General features: G+C 58.5%; 1 protein-coding gene across 3 annotated transcripts in view; it reads right to left on the reverse strand.

The window, feature by feature from the left end:
* PEPD (peptidase D) overlaps positions 1 to 15,885 on the reverse strand; it is a 134,879-nt gene that overhangs the window by 15,777 nt on the left and 103,217 nt on the right. For all 3 annotated transcript variants that reach the window (XM_032170396.2, XM_058425180.1, XM_058425181.1), the window contains 2 exons: positions 10,616 to 10,684; positions 8,713 to 8,790 (listed from right to left, as the gene is read on the reverse strand). In XM_032170396.2, coding sequence (XP_032026287.1) covers positions 8,713 to 8,790; positions 10,616 to 10,684 — 147 coding nt within the window. The remainder of the gene's footprint in view (positions 1 to 8,712; positions 8,791 to 10,615; positions 10,685 to 15,885) is intronic.

Raw genomic sequence — 15,885 nt, forward strand, 5'->3', positions numbered from 1 at the left:
GTGCAAAGGACCTCGGGGCCCTCTCTGGGCAACGGCGGAGAAGCACCCTCCCGCTCATCCTGTGGTGTGGAAGGGACAGGATACGGGAAGGGCTGCTGGATCCAAACCTGGCTCTCAGGACTCCCTGGAAGCAGCCCAGGTGGACAAGGCTGGGCCTGGCTGAGGGAGCGGAGGGGCACAGGTGGTGCCCCTTTCCATCCCATCCCACCTAGGCACCTCGGGAGGCTGCAGGCAGCAGACACAGAGTGGAACCCTCGGGTCCACCAGCCCCTTCACAGGTCATGGCCAAGTCACGACACTGATGGTGATGACCCTGGCTAGGGGAGGCTGGTCCAGCCCTAGGACCGGAGCCCACCACGTCTGCAGGGTCCAGAACCAGAGCCAGGAGGGCTGAGGAAGTGCAGCTGCCCCTCTTTGGCTCCACCCTGGGCTTCCCATGGGGTCCATCTGTAGCTGGGTGAGTCCTGACAAGTCTGAGGCCAGGGGCACAGCCGCGGTTTCCGTCACGAGGGCCTCTCACCCAAACCCCAGCTCTCACGGTAAACACAGCCACTCCACAAACATTCCAGAAGCTGCCTGTGCGCCTGCCTGTGGGGGGTCCTGTCCCATGGGAGGGAGCCAGGGGGTGGAGGACCCTGCCCCCACGTGGAGCAGGGCCATGTGGCTGGACAGGCAGCGTCAGCCGCCCCATGGAGGCAGATTTCTAAAGGAAAAACTTGAATGCACGGCCAGGACGCTTTGCTGAAATCCAAAGTCCCCAGCCGGGCACTTTTTAATCTCCTGTCTTTTCTGATTGCAAAACACCATAAGCAGTGTCAACAGGGCAGAAAGGTCCAGATAACACCTCAGGTGACTCTCAGGGTTGGGGGAGGGGCCCCGCCTGCACGACAGGGAGCTTCAGGGTAGGTCAAAGTCACAGGATCTCTGGATGCAGTGGGCTGCTTGGGCCAACAACTGCCTGGAAGTTTACTCCTGCACAGGGCCTAGGCTTCCCCACGGCTGGCCAGGAGGGCGGGGCACATGGAAGCTCTAAACTGAAGGGAAACTGAGGCTCAGATCACGGGTCCAGGAAAGCCCTGAGTCAGGAGGGTAAACAATTCGAAGCCCAGCAATGGGTTCTTCGGTCCTGATGGCAGAGCTCAGCCTTCAGGGCCTCAGTTTTTCCATCTGTAAAATGGGACCCCCCCACTGCTGTAGCTCTGGGAAGTGGAGCCGCATGGACCACGGCCCAGTTTTGCCTGGGGACAGCTAAGCGTTTTCATTTAGGTTCCCCAGAGTCGACCAAGAAAAATGGTTTGTGGTTTGTTGGTTTTAGAACATGCAAGAATAGCCTGGGCAGAGAGGACAGGGCCAGGAGTATGGGGGACACGGATTCCTAGGAGGTGCCAAATCAGAAGGTGACCCTGCAACAGCAGCTGGGGCAGAAAGTCCTACCGGACTGTGCTGATACAAAAGAAAAAGCAGAAACTGAACTATTGTTTAAAAAACAACAACAACAACAACCAGGAAGCCCACAAGAATACCCCGAACGATGGAATCATCTAGGAGTATAAAAACAAGACTGTTCTCCAGTGCAGACCAGACTCGGATCCCAGTTCCCCAAACTCTCGCCAGCAAAGCAGAAAGACCACGGGATGGTGAGTGCCTGGATATCATCCGCCAGCCTGACTTTATCTTCCAGCTTGTAGGAGACTGTAACTGCATTTCTTGTTTGAAAATGATCCGCTTTCTGGAGAGGGAAGTATACACCCAGCCAGCCAGCTCCATCCCGCCCAGCGAGGCTTGGGTACGGAGCTGAAGTCTATTTTCGTGCTCCTCTCAGTTCCCTATCTTTTTCTGCGTTAAAAAAAAAAAAAAAAAAAAAAATCCCCCTAGAGTTTCTGCACACATAAGTTATTCAGATGCAAGCTTTTCTGGAATCCAGGGACGAAAGCCATGGCTTTGATAAATCATCTCCCTCCCACTCCTCTGCGTCCACTTCATCCATCCTCTGAATGCAAACCGACAACGGAGAATTCGGTCATACATTGGCTCAATCAACAACAGGGAACGCAGGATCCCTCCTTCCTGGCTGTCTGGGGACCCTACCATCTTTGGCCGAGTGAGTCTGTGATAATACAAGACATCTGGGAGACAGGACGCATCTCCAAGCAACGTGCTGGGGTCTCACTCCCCACATGTGTTCTGAGGGCTCTGTTTCTGGCTCCTTCTGGGTAGCTTTGGGCCCGGGCTACCTGCCACCATTGGCCCACCCAGACCCTCCCTGGGCCCCACGGCAGGGACCCGCCAGCCCAGAGGCAGAAGGCCTCCAAGATGGGTCGGCCAGTGACAGAAGGCTTGGGAACAGTTTTCTGGGGGAAATGCTGCAATGTTTATATGACAGACACTTTGGACTTGGTTTGCAGTTTCATTTGAATCTCCTGAGTAGTGGCATGGCTCTTAGCTGTTCAATCCAACAGTTTACACGCGCTCATATTCGGGGCTGCAGGAGCACTGCAGACTCCGATATGCAGCTGCCCTGGTCGGTGTCCCAGGCCAGGCTGGGGGATTGCTGAGCAGCAGGAAGCCCTTGCTTCTCCTCAGTGTGAGACAGAAAGGGAGGCGTACGGGTCACTCTTCCCTTCGTGTGCCGCAGTGGGCGGCCCCTGCAGACACGGTGGCGAGCTGTGGTCTCCAGGGTGCACGGGCCGGCTGCCTGCTCCCAGCCAGGCCTTACAGATGGAGTGCCAAGCTCCAAGCGTGGCCAGCAGGGGCAAAGGCCACCACTCGGAGTCTTTGAGGCTCCCCATGCCATGGCCTAACCCACCAAGGGGACCTCTCTCCAGTGCCTTCCTGGGCATCTCTGCTCCCTTCCCATGTGATGGCCACTCCTCCAGGGCCTCGGCAGACAGGAAAGCTGCCCATGACGCCAGCCCATGACAGCAGCAGCTTCTGGTTCCCAGAGCCAGCAATCCCTGGGGCACGCGGTGGGTGATGGGAGCAGCTGTGTGCTGTGGGCCTCCTGGGTGTCTGGAAGGAACTGGCATTGCCATTTTATGCATGACATGGACAGAGGCATGGCACCAGTGAGGTCCCCGGGTCCCAGAAGAGCACTGTGGGGTGCCTCGTCCAGAGGTGGGTGAGACACAAGGACAGCTGCCAGGAAAGCACAGTGGGGTGAGGCCCGGGCGTCAGGGCAGTGGCCTTGGCAGGCGGGAGAGAGAGTCACACGCGCAGCACATGCTGCATTTTGCTTTTTTTGGTGACCAGTGTCTCATGATGTCTGGGAGCACCCGGGATGTCTGGACAAGTGCTGTTCAAACTGTGGGTCATGGCGTCAGCTGAGGAGGGTGCAGCCACGAAGCACAAACAAGAGACAAACCGAAAACGTGTGGGCAGGTGTCTGCTCATAACCAGGCCTGTCCATGTGTATGAGGACGGGTGAGAATGGAGAGCACGCTCCTAACGGGGATGGGATGGGATGGCCACACCTGTGGGTCTGGACCCTCCTGAGGGCATTCTGTGGTCCCAAGAGCATGTCTTTAAGACCGCAGAGTGCTCAGGGCAGGGCTGGCTGGTGACAACAAGTCTCCCTCGGAGGAAACAGCAAGGTGGTGGGGGAGAGCTGGGCTGGGCCAGGCAGCAGAGAGCAGGCCTGGGGGCAATGCTCTACCCTGGAGCTCACCAAGGCATCGGGCCCCAGGTGGAGCGGGGCGAGGGGGTCCCCAGGAGCTTGCCACCTGTGGGGGCCGCAGCGCGATGGTGGCAGACAGACTCAGGCTGAGTAGACAGCAGGAGTGAGTAGGCTCGCCACATCCCAGGCTGCAGGGCCCATGTGAGGCCAAGGTGGCTGCTGAGGTCCTGGGTGAGCAGGCACCCCACAGCCTGCAGGGGCAAGGGCTCGCCATTATCTAGGCAGGGAAGGAGGGGAAGAGGGCACTGGTGGCTGCTGAGTGTGAGGGCTGGGACAGGTCTCTCCACCTAGCCAGGCTGGCCACCCACCCCCCATGCCCAGGAGCAACACAAAGACCAGGCCCAGCAGGGGAGAGGCCTGGCCCATCGTCCTGAGACAACACTGCCCTCTTCTGGCCAGTGCTGGAAGGACCGGCTCGCTGCCCACCAGCTGCATCCTGACTGGGGCAACCAAGGCCTGGGGCATCCTGGGACACGTGCTCTAGAAATTCTGCAAGGGGCCACAGTAGATTAAGGCCCCCCCCTCCAACCCCCACCACATGATCAGGAAGTGAGGGAGGCAGGAGGAGTGTCCCAGCTGCTTTCCCAACCAGAGCCCTCCACCTCTGCCCTGTGGGGTGAGCCTCTCTGGGACCTGGGGCAGCCTCAGGCCCGGAGTGCTGCAAGGGGTGGGCCCTCTCTGGGCGCACTGCTTCCCAGAATCATGGACCATGCACCCCCTGCCCTAGCTGTGAAGCTTGCTGGCCTGCAGTGGCTCTGGTGCCCACAGCCCAGGCTGTTTGTGGAAGGACGGGGCAGCACATGGGGGCTCAGAAGACGACCAGGAGGAGCAGGGGGATGAGTCCTGGCCACCTGTGTGCTCACACAAACCTGCTCGGGGCTGGAGTGAGTGGGGAGGGGTCTTCTGGGGCCTCCCACTTAGGAATGGCCTCCAGTGATCTCAGGCACCTCGATCCGTGTGAACATGTTGAAAGTGTTAATTAGCAAGTGTGCTGCGCTTTTGTAACCCTGCTCTTGAAGGTCTGCCCGAGGGGGTTTATAAAGGAAAACAAAAAAGCAGCGAATGGCCCCTCTGGTACAGTGACTTGGAGATGGGGTTCATGGCAAACCCCAGGATCACAGCGGGAAAAGACTCTGAGAACAACAGCAAAACCCCCAGAGGCTTGGCGGCTACAGGCCCCACATGGGGCCGCTTGGCTCTGAACCAGGCTGAGGGTGTATACAGCCACCACAAAGTCCCGCCCCTCACCCCTGCGTGCATGCGAGTGGGTGGGGTGGGATCACGCCCAGAGAAGCGGGAAGGGGCTCGGGGGCGGCTGGCTGGGGGTGAGGGACGGCCCTCAGGATGTCTGTCTCAGTCCTTGGCTGACAAGCCTGACCTGAAGCAGGAACCAGGGTGTCTGGTTCACAGGCCCTCTCAGGCCATGACTGTGGCCAACAGTGGACTCAGCCTAGCTCCAGGGAAGCTGCTGGAAGGGTAAAGACGGAGGAGTAGGAGGGGGGCCTAGCCAGCCCCAAACCCCGCTTGGTGTACATATCATGGAGGACACTTTTGGGCTGAAGACACAGAACAGGGCAACCACGGGACGGGAGCTGTCTGAAAATAAACCAGGCCTGGCCGGAGCTCTGCCTGTGGCTCGCACCTCCAGCCTGTGCTGCAGAACCAGCTGCTGGAAGTGGGCATCGGGGCCTGGCCTGCCCAGCTCGGTGAGGACACCGGGGCTGCTGCTCTTGCCCGAAGAGGGCCCACGCTGTGCCAGGTGGCCACTGCAAGAAAGGGAGGCAGGGGCTTGCCCTGTGATCACTGCCACGCAGCACAGCCTCGGTCAGTTCCCTGTGTGTGTATCCATGTGTGTGCGTGTTGGGGGAGTGCTCGTATCTGGGACTGTGGAGAGAGGGATGGAAAAGGCTGGCCTCCTCTTAGTACCCCCACCCTTCTCCAGTACAGCTGTATAATCTGGCTGCCATGGACCAGCTCTGATTCCCCACAAAATCCCATTCCTAGAAGCTAAAATATCTCTGGGGTGTCTTCCCCCAGTCAAAGGACTAAAACCCAGAACAGGCCACTGCAGCAGGCGCACTGCTCTGGGAGGCGCTCGGCTTCGGGGGAATTCTACGCTGGGCTCATGCTTTAGTTTCATACCTTAGGATGAAGTATCGTGGCTTTTATGTTGGGATAACAGACTGATTTATTATTTACCGAACGCAGTAGGCGCTCAGCAGATCAATTTCAATACAACAATGGATTATAAATGCCTCCAGCAATCTGGCAGTAGCAGTAATCAACAAAACATGTTGTTCTAAATGCTGCATAATAAATTGACTACAATAAACTCATAATTATTCTACTGGCTACATTTCAAAGTTAGCACTAGAAAAATCAAATCACCAATTTGGACTTGGCATTAACATCCTCGGATCACTCCTGCCTCTACAGCTGCAGCCGGGAGATGCAGGTGCCATGTGCTGTCCCAGAGGGCCGAGGTCACAGCATCTGGGATTATCCCAGGACCCTCTCCAGGGCAGATAAAGAGGGTCATAAAGGAGCAGCCACTTCTTCTGGGGTGTGCTGAGCCCACGGAGGAGAAAAGCATGGCCACGTGGCTCTGGCACAGGGCTCTCCAGCCACCCAGAAATGCCCCCTGGACTGTGGGGACCCACTGATGTGCCCTCTGCCCTGAGACTGGGTTCCCATGTCCTGTCCTCCAGGCCCAGCCAGAATGGGCTACAGGGTTAAAGAGCTTTAGAAAAGGTTTCAGGGCTGGGCACTGTGGCTCACATCTGTAATCCCAGCACTTTCGGGAGGCCGAGGCAAGAGGATCACTTAAGCCCAGGAATTCCAGACCAGCCTGGGCAACATGGTGAGACCCTGTCTTTTTAATATTAAAAATAAAAAAATTGGCTGGGCATGGTGGCTTGTACCTGTAGTCTCAGCTACTCGGGAGGCTGAGGTGGGAGGATCTCTTAAGCCCAGGAGTTTGAGGCTGCAGTGAGCTATGATTGTGCCATTGCACTCTACCCTGGGAGACAGGGCAAGACTGTCTCTTAAAAAGTTTCAGGAGGCCAGGTGGTGTCTGGAGCCACTGGTGGGTCCATGGTGTGGGGGCAGGGCTGCCACCCTCTCCTGCTCTAGTCCCCTGTCGAGCCAAGTCTGAGTTTGCCAATTCCTTCCCTAAGTGCCTCTGGCCTCACACCTGGGCCTGGTGCCCTCCTTGTGTCAGAGTTCCTTGGCCCACACATGGGGTGAGGTGCCTACATCGCAGGATCAGGGTAAGGAGTGGGTGAGAAAATCCACAGAGATCCAGAGGAAGGGCCCGGTCACCTTATGGCCCCAGGCATGTAGGAGGAGAGCTGAGCTCTGCTCTGAGCCTCCCAGCCCTGAGCATGGTGGCTACCCAGTGGGGAGTGGACTGGCCCACCATTTGTGGGGCTCACTGTGGTGGCAGAGTGAACCAGGATCCGTGGAGCCAGTGCTGTCGGGTAGGCCAGGGAGTCCACTGAGGCCCAGTGCGCAGTGGGCGGCAGTTCCACTGGCCTGCCTCCGCTTGCACCCTCAACCTGCCGCGTTCCTAACACAGCCCTACTGCGGTGGCATGTGCTGGCCCCACCCAAGGTCTGAGCTGGGCTCCTGCTAGCATGGCTCAAGCTGGAACAGCTCATCAGCTATGGACCTGGGTGAGTGGGGAGCCCGGGCAGTCTCAGCGGGCCATGTGCCCAAGGGCAGGGAGGGCCCCGAGACTGAGTGTGTTCCTGCAAATACTCGGCCTTGATGGCTCAACGCTCTCCGGGCAGCTGGTCGTCTGGACGTAGGTCTGGGCATGTGGGTTCCTGTCCTTCAGTGGGCATGGCTGGGGACTCTGGGGGGTGGGATCCCACCACTACCTGCTGTAGGGCGAGGCGGGGTCCAGGCCGGTAAGCAGCCATCACAGGAACTCCCGCTGGAGGGAGGAGCTGGCACATTGGGGTGGCTCCTTGATGGGGAGGTGGAGGCAGCCCAGCCGGGCGCCACGCAAGCCTGAGAACATGCCACGCTGCCGGGGGGCAGAGGGCTCTGCGGGAGGCTTGTTCAAGTGCATCTGCCATAGAAGAAAGGGCACCAAAGAACTGGGAAGGACAAGGCACCTCCTCTGCTAGTCAGTGACCACAGTGAAATGTCTGGAGGCCAAGACAGGGCCTGCGTAGCTGTGGCTGAGCCCCAGGGCCCCAGCACTGGGGTAGCTCTCAGGAGCTCTGCACTGCCTGGGCTGGCCCTGGCTGACATCTGACGTGCAGGGCACAGGCAAAGAACGCGGAGGGACTGAGCAGGGGCCAGGCTGCAGGTACTCACACACCCCTTCCCCGCCCCGGGGCAGCGGCCCAGCTGCTCTGCCCTGCACACCGAGGGGCTGTGGGGCTGTGGGTAGGGCTGCAAGTCCTCCAGTGAGAGAAGAGCCTACCTGAGGGGCGGAGGCTGCAGAGCCTGCCCACATCTCCTTGTCATGGCTTCTATGAAGAGCTGTGAGCACAGCAAGTCGTGCTCAGGAAAGCCCTGCACGCAGCCACAGGTCAGCACTGCTGACTTGCTGAACGCAGGGCCGCATGGGCCATGGGCTCCTGCAGCAGGAGGATGGCAGGTTTCAGAGCATGGGAGGCTCCCTGGGGTCTTCCCAACTCCAGACCAAGGGGCCTGCCCTCCTGGCACCAAGACATAAAGATGTGAGCGTGGTGCCCCCTGAACGGATAGGACAGCCTAGGCAGAGGCTGGGGATGGTTCAGGCCCCCTCAGAGAGCCCACAATCCCATGGCCCACAGGAAACCATCGGGGGCCCCTCTCCTGTGCCCTCTCTCAGTGCTCCCTGGAGGGTGCAGGCTTTTGGCCCTGGAGAAGGCACCACGCAGGCCGATGTCCTTGGCAGAGAAGTCTGGGCCAAGAAGCCCAGGGACTTGCTGTGGTCAGCCCTCTCAGGACAGGGACCCAGAGGCTTCTGGTCCATCTTGAAGTTGAGTCCAACCTTGGACTGGCTGTTCACACACAGAGCCAGGGCCGCTGGCCCTACTTACCACATGTCCCCATTCTGGATCGTTCGGTCGTTGGGAGCTCCGGCGTGTCCGTAGTGCAGCACGGCTGAGTTCTCACCACTGCAAAGAGCCAGGGGAGGGTGAATCAAAGCCCATTCTTCTGCAGCAGGCTCTGGAGGAGGGGGTGGATGCCCGATCCCCTGCCCATGAGCAGCACGGTCCCCACCTCCAGCAGAGGCCCAGGCGTGGCTGGACCAGGTCCACAGCCAGAGGTGAGGCCTGGGGACACGATGGCCCTGTCACCCTGCAGCCACATGGCTGGCAACCAGCCTCAGTCTGTGGCAGAGCCTCCCGGCTGAAAGCGTGGTTAGGCGGCTGCCCTCTGGGCTGGGATGTGGGCACCATGGGGAGCACACGTAAAGCTTAGCAATGGGCCGGGTGCGGTGGCTCATGCCTGTCATGCCAGCACTTTGGGAGGCCAAGACGGGTGGATCACTTGAGCCCACAAGTTCGAGACCAGCCTGGGCAACATGGTGAAACCCCACCTCTACAGAAAATGCAAAAAAATTAGCCGGGTTAGGTGGCTCACAGCTGTAATCCCAGTTACTCAGGAGGCTGAGCTAGGAGGATCACCTGAGCCTGGGAAGTGGAGGCTGCAGTGGGCTATGATCATGCTACTACACTCCAGCCGGGCAAAAGAGGGAGACCCTGTCTTTAAATTAAAAAAAGAGCAAAAAAGGGGAACAGCAGTTCCTGCGCCTGGAGAAGGGCCCTACGGAACCCCTCCTTTCCTGGTGGCCAAAGGGAAGAGGGCCTCTATGGAAAGGGCCCCGGCTGTCTTGGAGCTGCCCTGGCGTCCTGACCGGGCTGGAGAGACAGGAAACCAAGAGGATCCTTGCTCCTCTGCCAGAAAAGGCTTCCCTAATGAGCGATGCCTTTAAGAAAAAAAGGACTTTTAAGTCTGTCCAAAGCAGGGGGAAAAACCCCCACCTGGGTGTAATATTTATGGCCCTGCTCAGGAGTCTCGGGAATCATAAAAGTACAAATAATGATTTTCTCTCCATCCACCAGAGAAGAACATTTCCAAGGACTGAGATTTCACATGTATTATTCATGTGCCGGGGACGTGCGCATTGGCAGAGCTGCCTGGCTCCATCCTGGCCGGGCAGGGGCCAGACCCGAGGGGCAGAGAGCAGGGAGACTGGCTGGGAGAGCCTGGGAGACGAGGGGGCCACGCCCACAGCCAGGACGCATGTGGGGGCAGACACAACCCAAGGGACACACGCCGCTGTGCATGGCCCACACAGCATGGCAATGATCCCATATCACAGTCATTTCTACCATGTGTGTGCCTCTAAGCACACCCAGCCATGTGTTGATGGCACACACCCAAGCACACACACCCACACAGAGCCCTGCCCCTCGCCACCATGTGCTATGAGCAGGCATACCAACAGTGACACGCACACCCACGTACAGCAGCACTGGTCCCCACGCATCCACACCCACACATAGACACACCGCCACCACTTTCTGCACTGACCCTTCCACACTCCATCCCTGCTGCACACAGAAGCTGCCCAGCCTGAGCTCACAACCCAGTCCCCACATGCTCTGTGTGTGCCCATGTGGACGAGTGGCCTTCCTGTGCTTAGCTGCTGTGCTGACCAGCTGGGGACAGGAGGGAGGGGACGCCAAGCAGCCCCTCTGCAGTGGGCAGGCCATGCTGCCTCCTTCACCCAGTGCCAGGTCCTGCAGGAAGAGGCCACCTCAGCTCCTGGAGTCTTGGGAGGGAGGAGCGACTTCCAAGCTTGGGCCAGGCGCTGGTGTGGGCGTGTAAGTGAGCAAGTGTGGCTGAGCTGGGGGATGGTGGAGCCCCCCACTCACTAACTGCCCTACCTCCTCCCACTGGTCACCTCCAGGGGAGCCAGGGTGCCCCGCTTACCTGCCGCAGATGCAGGTGTAGGAGCTGTGGCGCATGCCACCCCGGGAGTAGCAGTAGTGCTCGAAGAGGCTGCAGGGGCAGAGATGCGTCAGGGTTGGGGCACCAGAGCAGGCACACCCCACTCCACGAGCCCCATGAACCCCAAGAGAAGGCCCTCGGCCCATGTCCTCCCCTGCTGTGACCCCAAAATGGTCCAAGCTCTCAGTTTGAGTCTGTGAGGATTACAGCCTGGGGGTCAGCCACAGGCTGCAGAATCTCAGAGGCCAGTGTGGAGTGACGGAGAAGCTGGGGGCCCAGCAGGGCGCAGCCACCTGCCAGAGGAGCTTGCCAGCCTCCACTGACTGCCATGGCAAGTGGCTTCCCAGGCACATCAGGAGAGATGGGACTCCTGGAGCCCGGGCCCTGGGGGAAGGTGGGCTGGGGCAGAGGCCACACATTTCTGCAGAGCTGGAGGAAGTGATTCCCTGTGACTCTGTGCCCAGTGGCCACCACCCACCCTGCCAGGAGGGGCTGGATGTACGGCCTGCGCCCACCCAGGGAGAGGGCACAGGAGCTGTGGGCGGAAGGGGCAAGGGACAGGCCTCCTACAGGTGGGGCAGGGAAGGGTGGTCTCCAGGGATGTGGGAGAGGCAAGGCCTGGGGCACACATCCTGCTTCTCCCTCCTTGGAACGAGCCGCCTGCTGGCTGGGCCCTCTCCACAAGCTCCCACCCTGAGCAGGTGGGGCCACAGCCAAGTCTGGAGAGAAAGACAAGCCCTGGCCCCAGGCTGAGCCCACAGCCAGCACTGGGGAGGCCTCTAGGATGGCGGATGGTAGCACAATCGCTGCACGGGTCTTTGATCTCCAAGGGACTGAGCCATTCTGCCCTGGTCTTCCTCTACTGAACCTAGCTGGTGAGGGGTGTGGTGGTGGGGAGCTGCCCTCACCCCTTCCCTGAGGCCTCGGCCGTAGCTTTCCTGCCGGACCACAGCTGGTCCACCTGCCACCAGGTGAGACAGGCCCAGGTGGTCCCCACCCGCCCACCGCTGACTAGGGCAGTCGTTGCGGTCGCCCAAGGGCACGCCACATGGCGATCCTGTCCTGCATGTTCCAGGCCTGCCTTAAGAACGTCCTTACGGGGGAGTTTCATCTTCTAGGCACTGTCAACACAAATTATGTATAATTGTCATGATTGGATATTAAGCAGTTGTTATGCAGGAACGGCTGTGGTAGATTCAATCAGCTTTCAGACTTGCCTTCCAAACCTCACAGGATAATTGGGTATCTGCGAGTGAAATATTTCTTGAAAATAAAGGATTTCAGGAACTGCCAGAGAGGCAAGGAAGCCATGCGCTCCGCTCCTCAGCCGCCCCCGCATTCGTGGTGCAAGCGCTCAGGAGGCGGCTTCCACCTCACTCCTGGGAGTCTCAGCGCTGAGTTTCGCCACAGTCCAGGCACGTTCCTACCAAGGCAGGCAAGGCCAGTGCCCCACGTGGCAAGCCCTGTGCGCCAGGCCAGACAGGCGGCCTCAGAAGCCACTTCACACCTCTGTGGTGCCCTCCCAGAAAGTCCGAGAAGAGGCCTGACCCATGCCGTGGAACAGGGGTGCTCCCTTGGCTTTGGGAGATGTGATCCTGCACCGACAGAAGTGAACCTCAGAGGCCACATGGTCATTCTCGACATGATGGGGACAGCGGGCCTCTGTGGGACAGGTGACCTGCAGACAACCACGGGCTGCACTGGGACTGGCCGGCTTTGGAAAAGACAGGCAGAGGGACAGAGATGCCATCCACATGTGCAGAGGAACTCACATATTCTACAAGAAAGGAGCGGCAGGCTGGGCACAGTGGCTCACATTTGTCATCTCAGCACTTTGGGAGGCCAAGGTTGGAGGACTGCTTGAGGCCAGGAGTTTAAGACCAGCCTGGGCAACACAGCGAGACCCCATCTCTTAAAAAATCAATCAATCAATACAATAAAAAAAATCGGAAAGGGGAGGCAGTGAGGAAACTTGACTCTCTCGCCTGCAGCAAGCTTCCCCCTGCATAACCCACTCGGTGGAGACAACTGTCTTTGAATGCCTTTGCTGCTTTTTAAGAAAAAAATAGTACTTTCAAGAAGGCACAGCTCACAGAAGCATCAAACTAAAGAAACGCTGACCCAGTTTTCACCTGCAAAGTGCAGCCCGACACTGGTCACCTTTGCCGGCCATGCTGACAACTCCACACACTATTCCATGGGAAGGAGTTGGAAAGAGGAGGAGCACCATGTGCTGGATATTCACGCCAGCCTAAAAGTGTCTGAAATGCTTCACAGTGGACTTCAGTCCTGAATTTTGTTTTAAATGACCTTTTCTGACGCAACTTGAGGACACACTGGTGCTTTGGTGGCAATAACAGGTGGGCAAAATGAGCCCATGTTTTCTGTAGACTTTGGGCTTGGGGTGTGGACGCACAAGGGCACCCAAGTTCTGGGCAGATGTGGCAGCACAGGGGGCCTGTGGATACGTGTGAGCCCAGCGCGGCACAGTTCTGATCTTCAAGCAGTGAGCACTGAGGGGTGGACGCTCCAAACTGGGGCCCATGCTTGATGTGGAGGCAACGTGCGGCCCCGCACAGCTGGGCCAGAGCTCGGCGAGTGGTGCTGGGATGACCAGGAGCAAGTGTGGGCTATGAGTACAGGCTGACAGCCTGTCCCATGGATGACTGACATGCCATGGCAGTGGCAGCATCACAACTCCTCCAAGTGCGAGGCAGGACAGGTCCAGCCAACTCATCCCTAGAGCAGGCTAGCTACTACCCACCCAAAATAATTAACACCTGGAACAGGCTCTCCAGCAGAGGGCAGCAGACAGCAAGACAGGGAAGAGTGTCACCGCCCCCGCCCCCCGCGACCATCTCCACAGGCTCCTTCCATAAATTTATGACTCACATCGTGCAGCCCCGGACCAGCTGGGTCTAACAGCCCCTGCTCCCTCCTGCTCACCTGGAAGGCAGATGGGGTGGTGCACACACCCCAGCCAGGCTCAAGCCCAGTGCCCACCTCCTCCCCAGCTGCAGGGAGGGGCTTCCTGATTGGCTGAGAGGAAGCCGTGGTCTGCCTAAGTCCCAGCCAACGACATTGTTTTTCCTTATGTGGCCATTCCTCTAACACCCTCACCTATAAATTTCTCTCAGGCAAGACTCGGGTAGAAGAGGCTTGTATCCAGGCATAAGTGAGAGAGCCCTTAAGCAACCTGGGGAAATCTGCATGAGTGATGAATAACGAGGTGGATGGAGTTACTGCAATGTCAGGGGGGCAGGCACATTTGTCAGTGCCAGGAGATGACAAATGGGGCAGGATCAGCAAGTTCCCAGACCCAGATCTGCAGGAATGGGGTCCCCAGAGACCGCATCGCTGGGCCTCCCGCTGGGACCCACAAATCCAGCCCGTGGAGCGCTCCCGGGCACACGGCCCAGCTCCTGCCCTCAGAAGTTTATCACCTAACATGAAGATGAGCCACAGTCCTATAAAAATGCTGCAGCTGCCCAGACAGCGGTGGAAGGGCTGCCTGGCAGCAAGTGTCGGCCAAGCTATGTGCCTCGAGCATGGGTGGGGTGGCGCCGAAGAGGTTAGTGAGGCAGTGTAAGGGGTGGCCCTGGCCACATCATTCCCTTTACCTGGCTGGGCCTCAGTGGATCTGAGGTACTCAAGAGGTGGAGATGGGAGGCTGGGCCGGGAACAGAAGCTTGGGAGCGAAAATGGGCAGAGCTGGTGGAGCCCCCTCAGCTGGGCGGAGGGCTTAGGAAAGCAGGTAGTCAGGACATGGGGTTACAAACCTGAGGTGGGGAGAGTGTTCCGCACCCCGGTCCCTGTGCTGGGCTCCCTGCTCTGGGCCCCACATACCCAGCCTTCTGGGACTCAACACCAATCTCAAGGGCAAATCTTGGCTCTGCCGCTGGCCAGCTGAATGGCCTCTCCATGCCTCAGTTTCCTCATCTGTAAAATGAGGATGATAGTGGTGCCTCCCTCCCAGGGCTGCTATGCCAGTCAAATGATTTAACATACATGGAGTATACAGAATGGTGCCTGGCACCCAAGGAGCTCTGTGTACAGTGACCTAGCCATCGCCGTCACTGTTCAGAGGCCTGGAGGGAGGCTGGAGAATGGGGATCCCTCCTCAGCAGCAGGAGAGGAGGTCGTGGGCATGCTGTGCCAGGCTTTGAGAAACAGCCTCTTGACTATTCCTTTAAAACCAAACAGAATCTGCAGAGGTCCACGGCCGGGACACCCACTCCCGCACCCTCCAGGCAGCCAAGTTCTCTACAGAAGTCCTTCCTGGGCCCACACACTCCCAGCATCTCCAGGATGTTCACCAGCAAAAACGCGGAGGTGTGTCCTCTGCACCAGCTACCGGGACACGTGCGCACAGACAGGCTTCTGGCTGGACAGAGGGCGCCTGTGCCCACCATCCCTTCACGGCTGCCCCTCACCCTCACAGAGCTGACCCAGGGTCCCCGCCTTCCCAGGGTGCGCCCAGGACTGGGGCATGTAAGAGGGAGAGAGCCACAGAGAGTGAGAAGTACCTCATGATGTTTGGGGCCAAGCAGTTTTGCTGTGTACAGTCGTCTCAGCACTAAGTTGCTTATAATTCACATTTATTTTAAGTAATTGCTGCGATATTTTCTGGGTACACATGACCATAATTGTGTAATTAATGTGATACACCACTTACTAAGGGAAAATCCTTTTCAGAGTAAGGGCCATGCAGTCCTGCAGGGGATGCCCTGAGACACCTCAGGCTGAGCAGAGGGTGTCTTATGGTCCCCAAAGTGGGAGCAGCCACTATGGAGGACTTGGAGCCAAAACCGGATGTTTCTACCAGTGGAGCCCCGGCATAGCTCCTTATGCATGGAACCAGAAGCACATGCTACATTCTTCTTGAATTCCCATGGAAGGAGGGGAGCTGCTCCAAGCTCTTCTTCTGGGGTGACCAGTGGGTCATCAGAAGGCACAGGCGAAGGCGCCCAAGCCCTACCCTTTGAATCGCCGCCTGGGTGGTACCAGCGACCTATCCAAGGCTCTGCCCCAACTCCCAGGCAGGTCCTGGCTCTTTTAGCACTGTTTCCCGTGGGTCTTCCAAAGAGCAGGTACTGGGACTTGGCAGTGAACTGGGGGGCTGCTGCGTGCCTCCCCTTCCCCAGGCCCCAGCGTGAGGACAGAGAGAAAGCTAGGAATGAGCACCCACTGAGGCTCTGAGTGCCTGAAATGAGCAAGAGGCATTCACGTGACATGTCACCAAGAAGGGACTG

Source organism: Hylobates moloch, unplaced genomic scaffold, assembly GCF_009828535.3.
Source record: "Hylobates moloch isolate HMO894 unplaced genomic scaffold, HMol_V3 SCAFFOLD_12, whole genome shotgun sequence".
NCBI classification, from domain to species: domain Eukaryota; kingdom Metazoa; phylum Chordata; class Mammalia; order Primates; family Hylobatidae; genus Hylobates; species Hylobates moloch.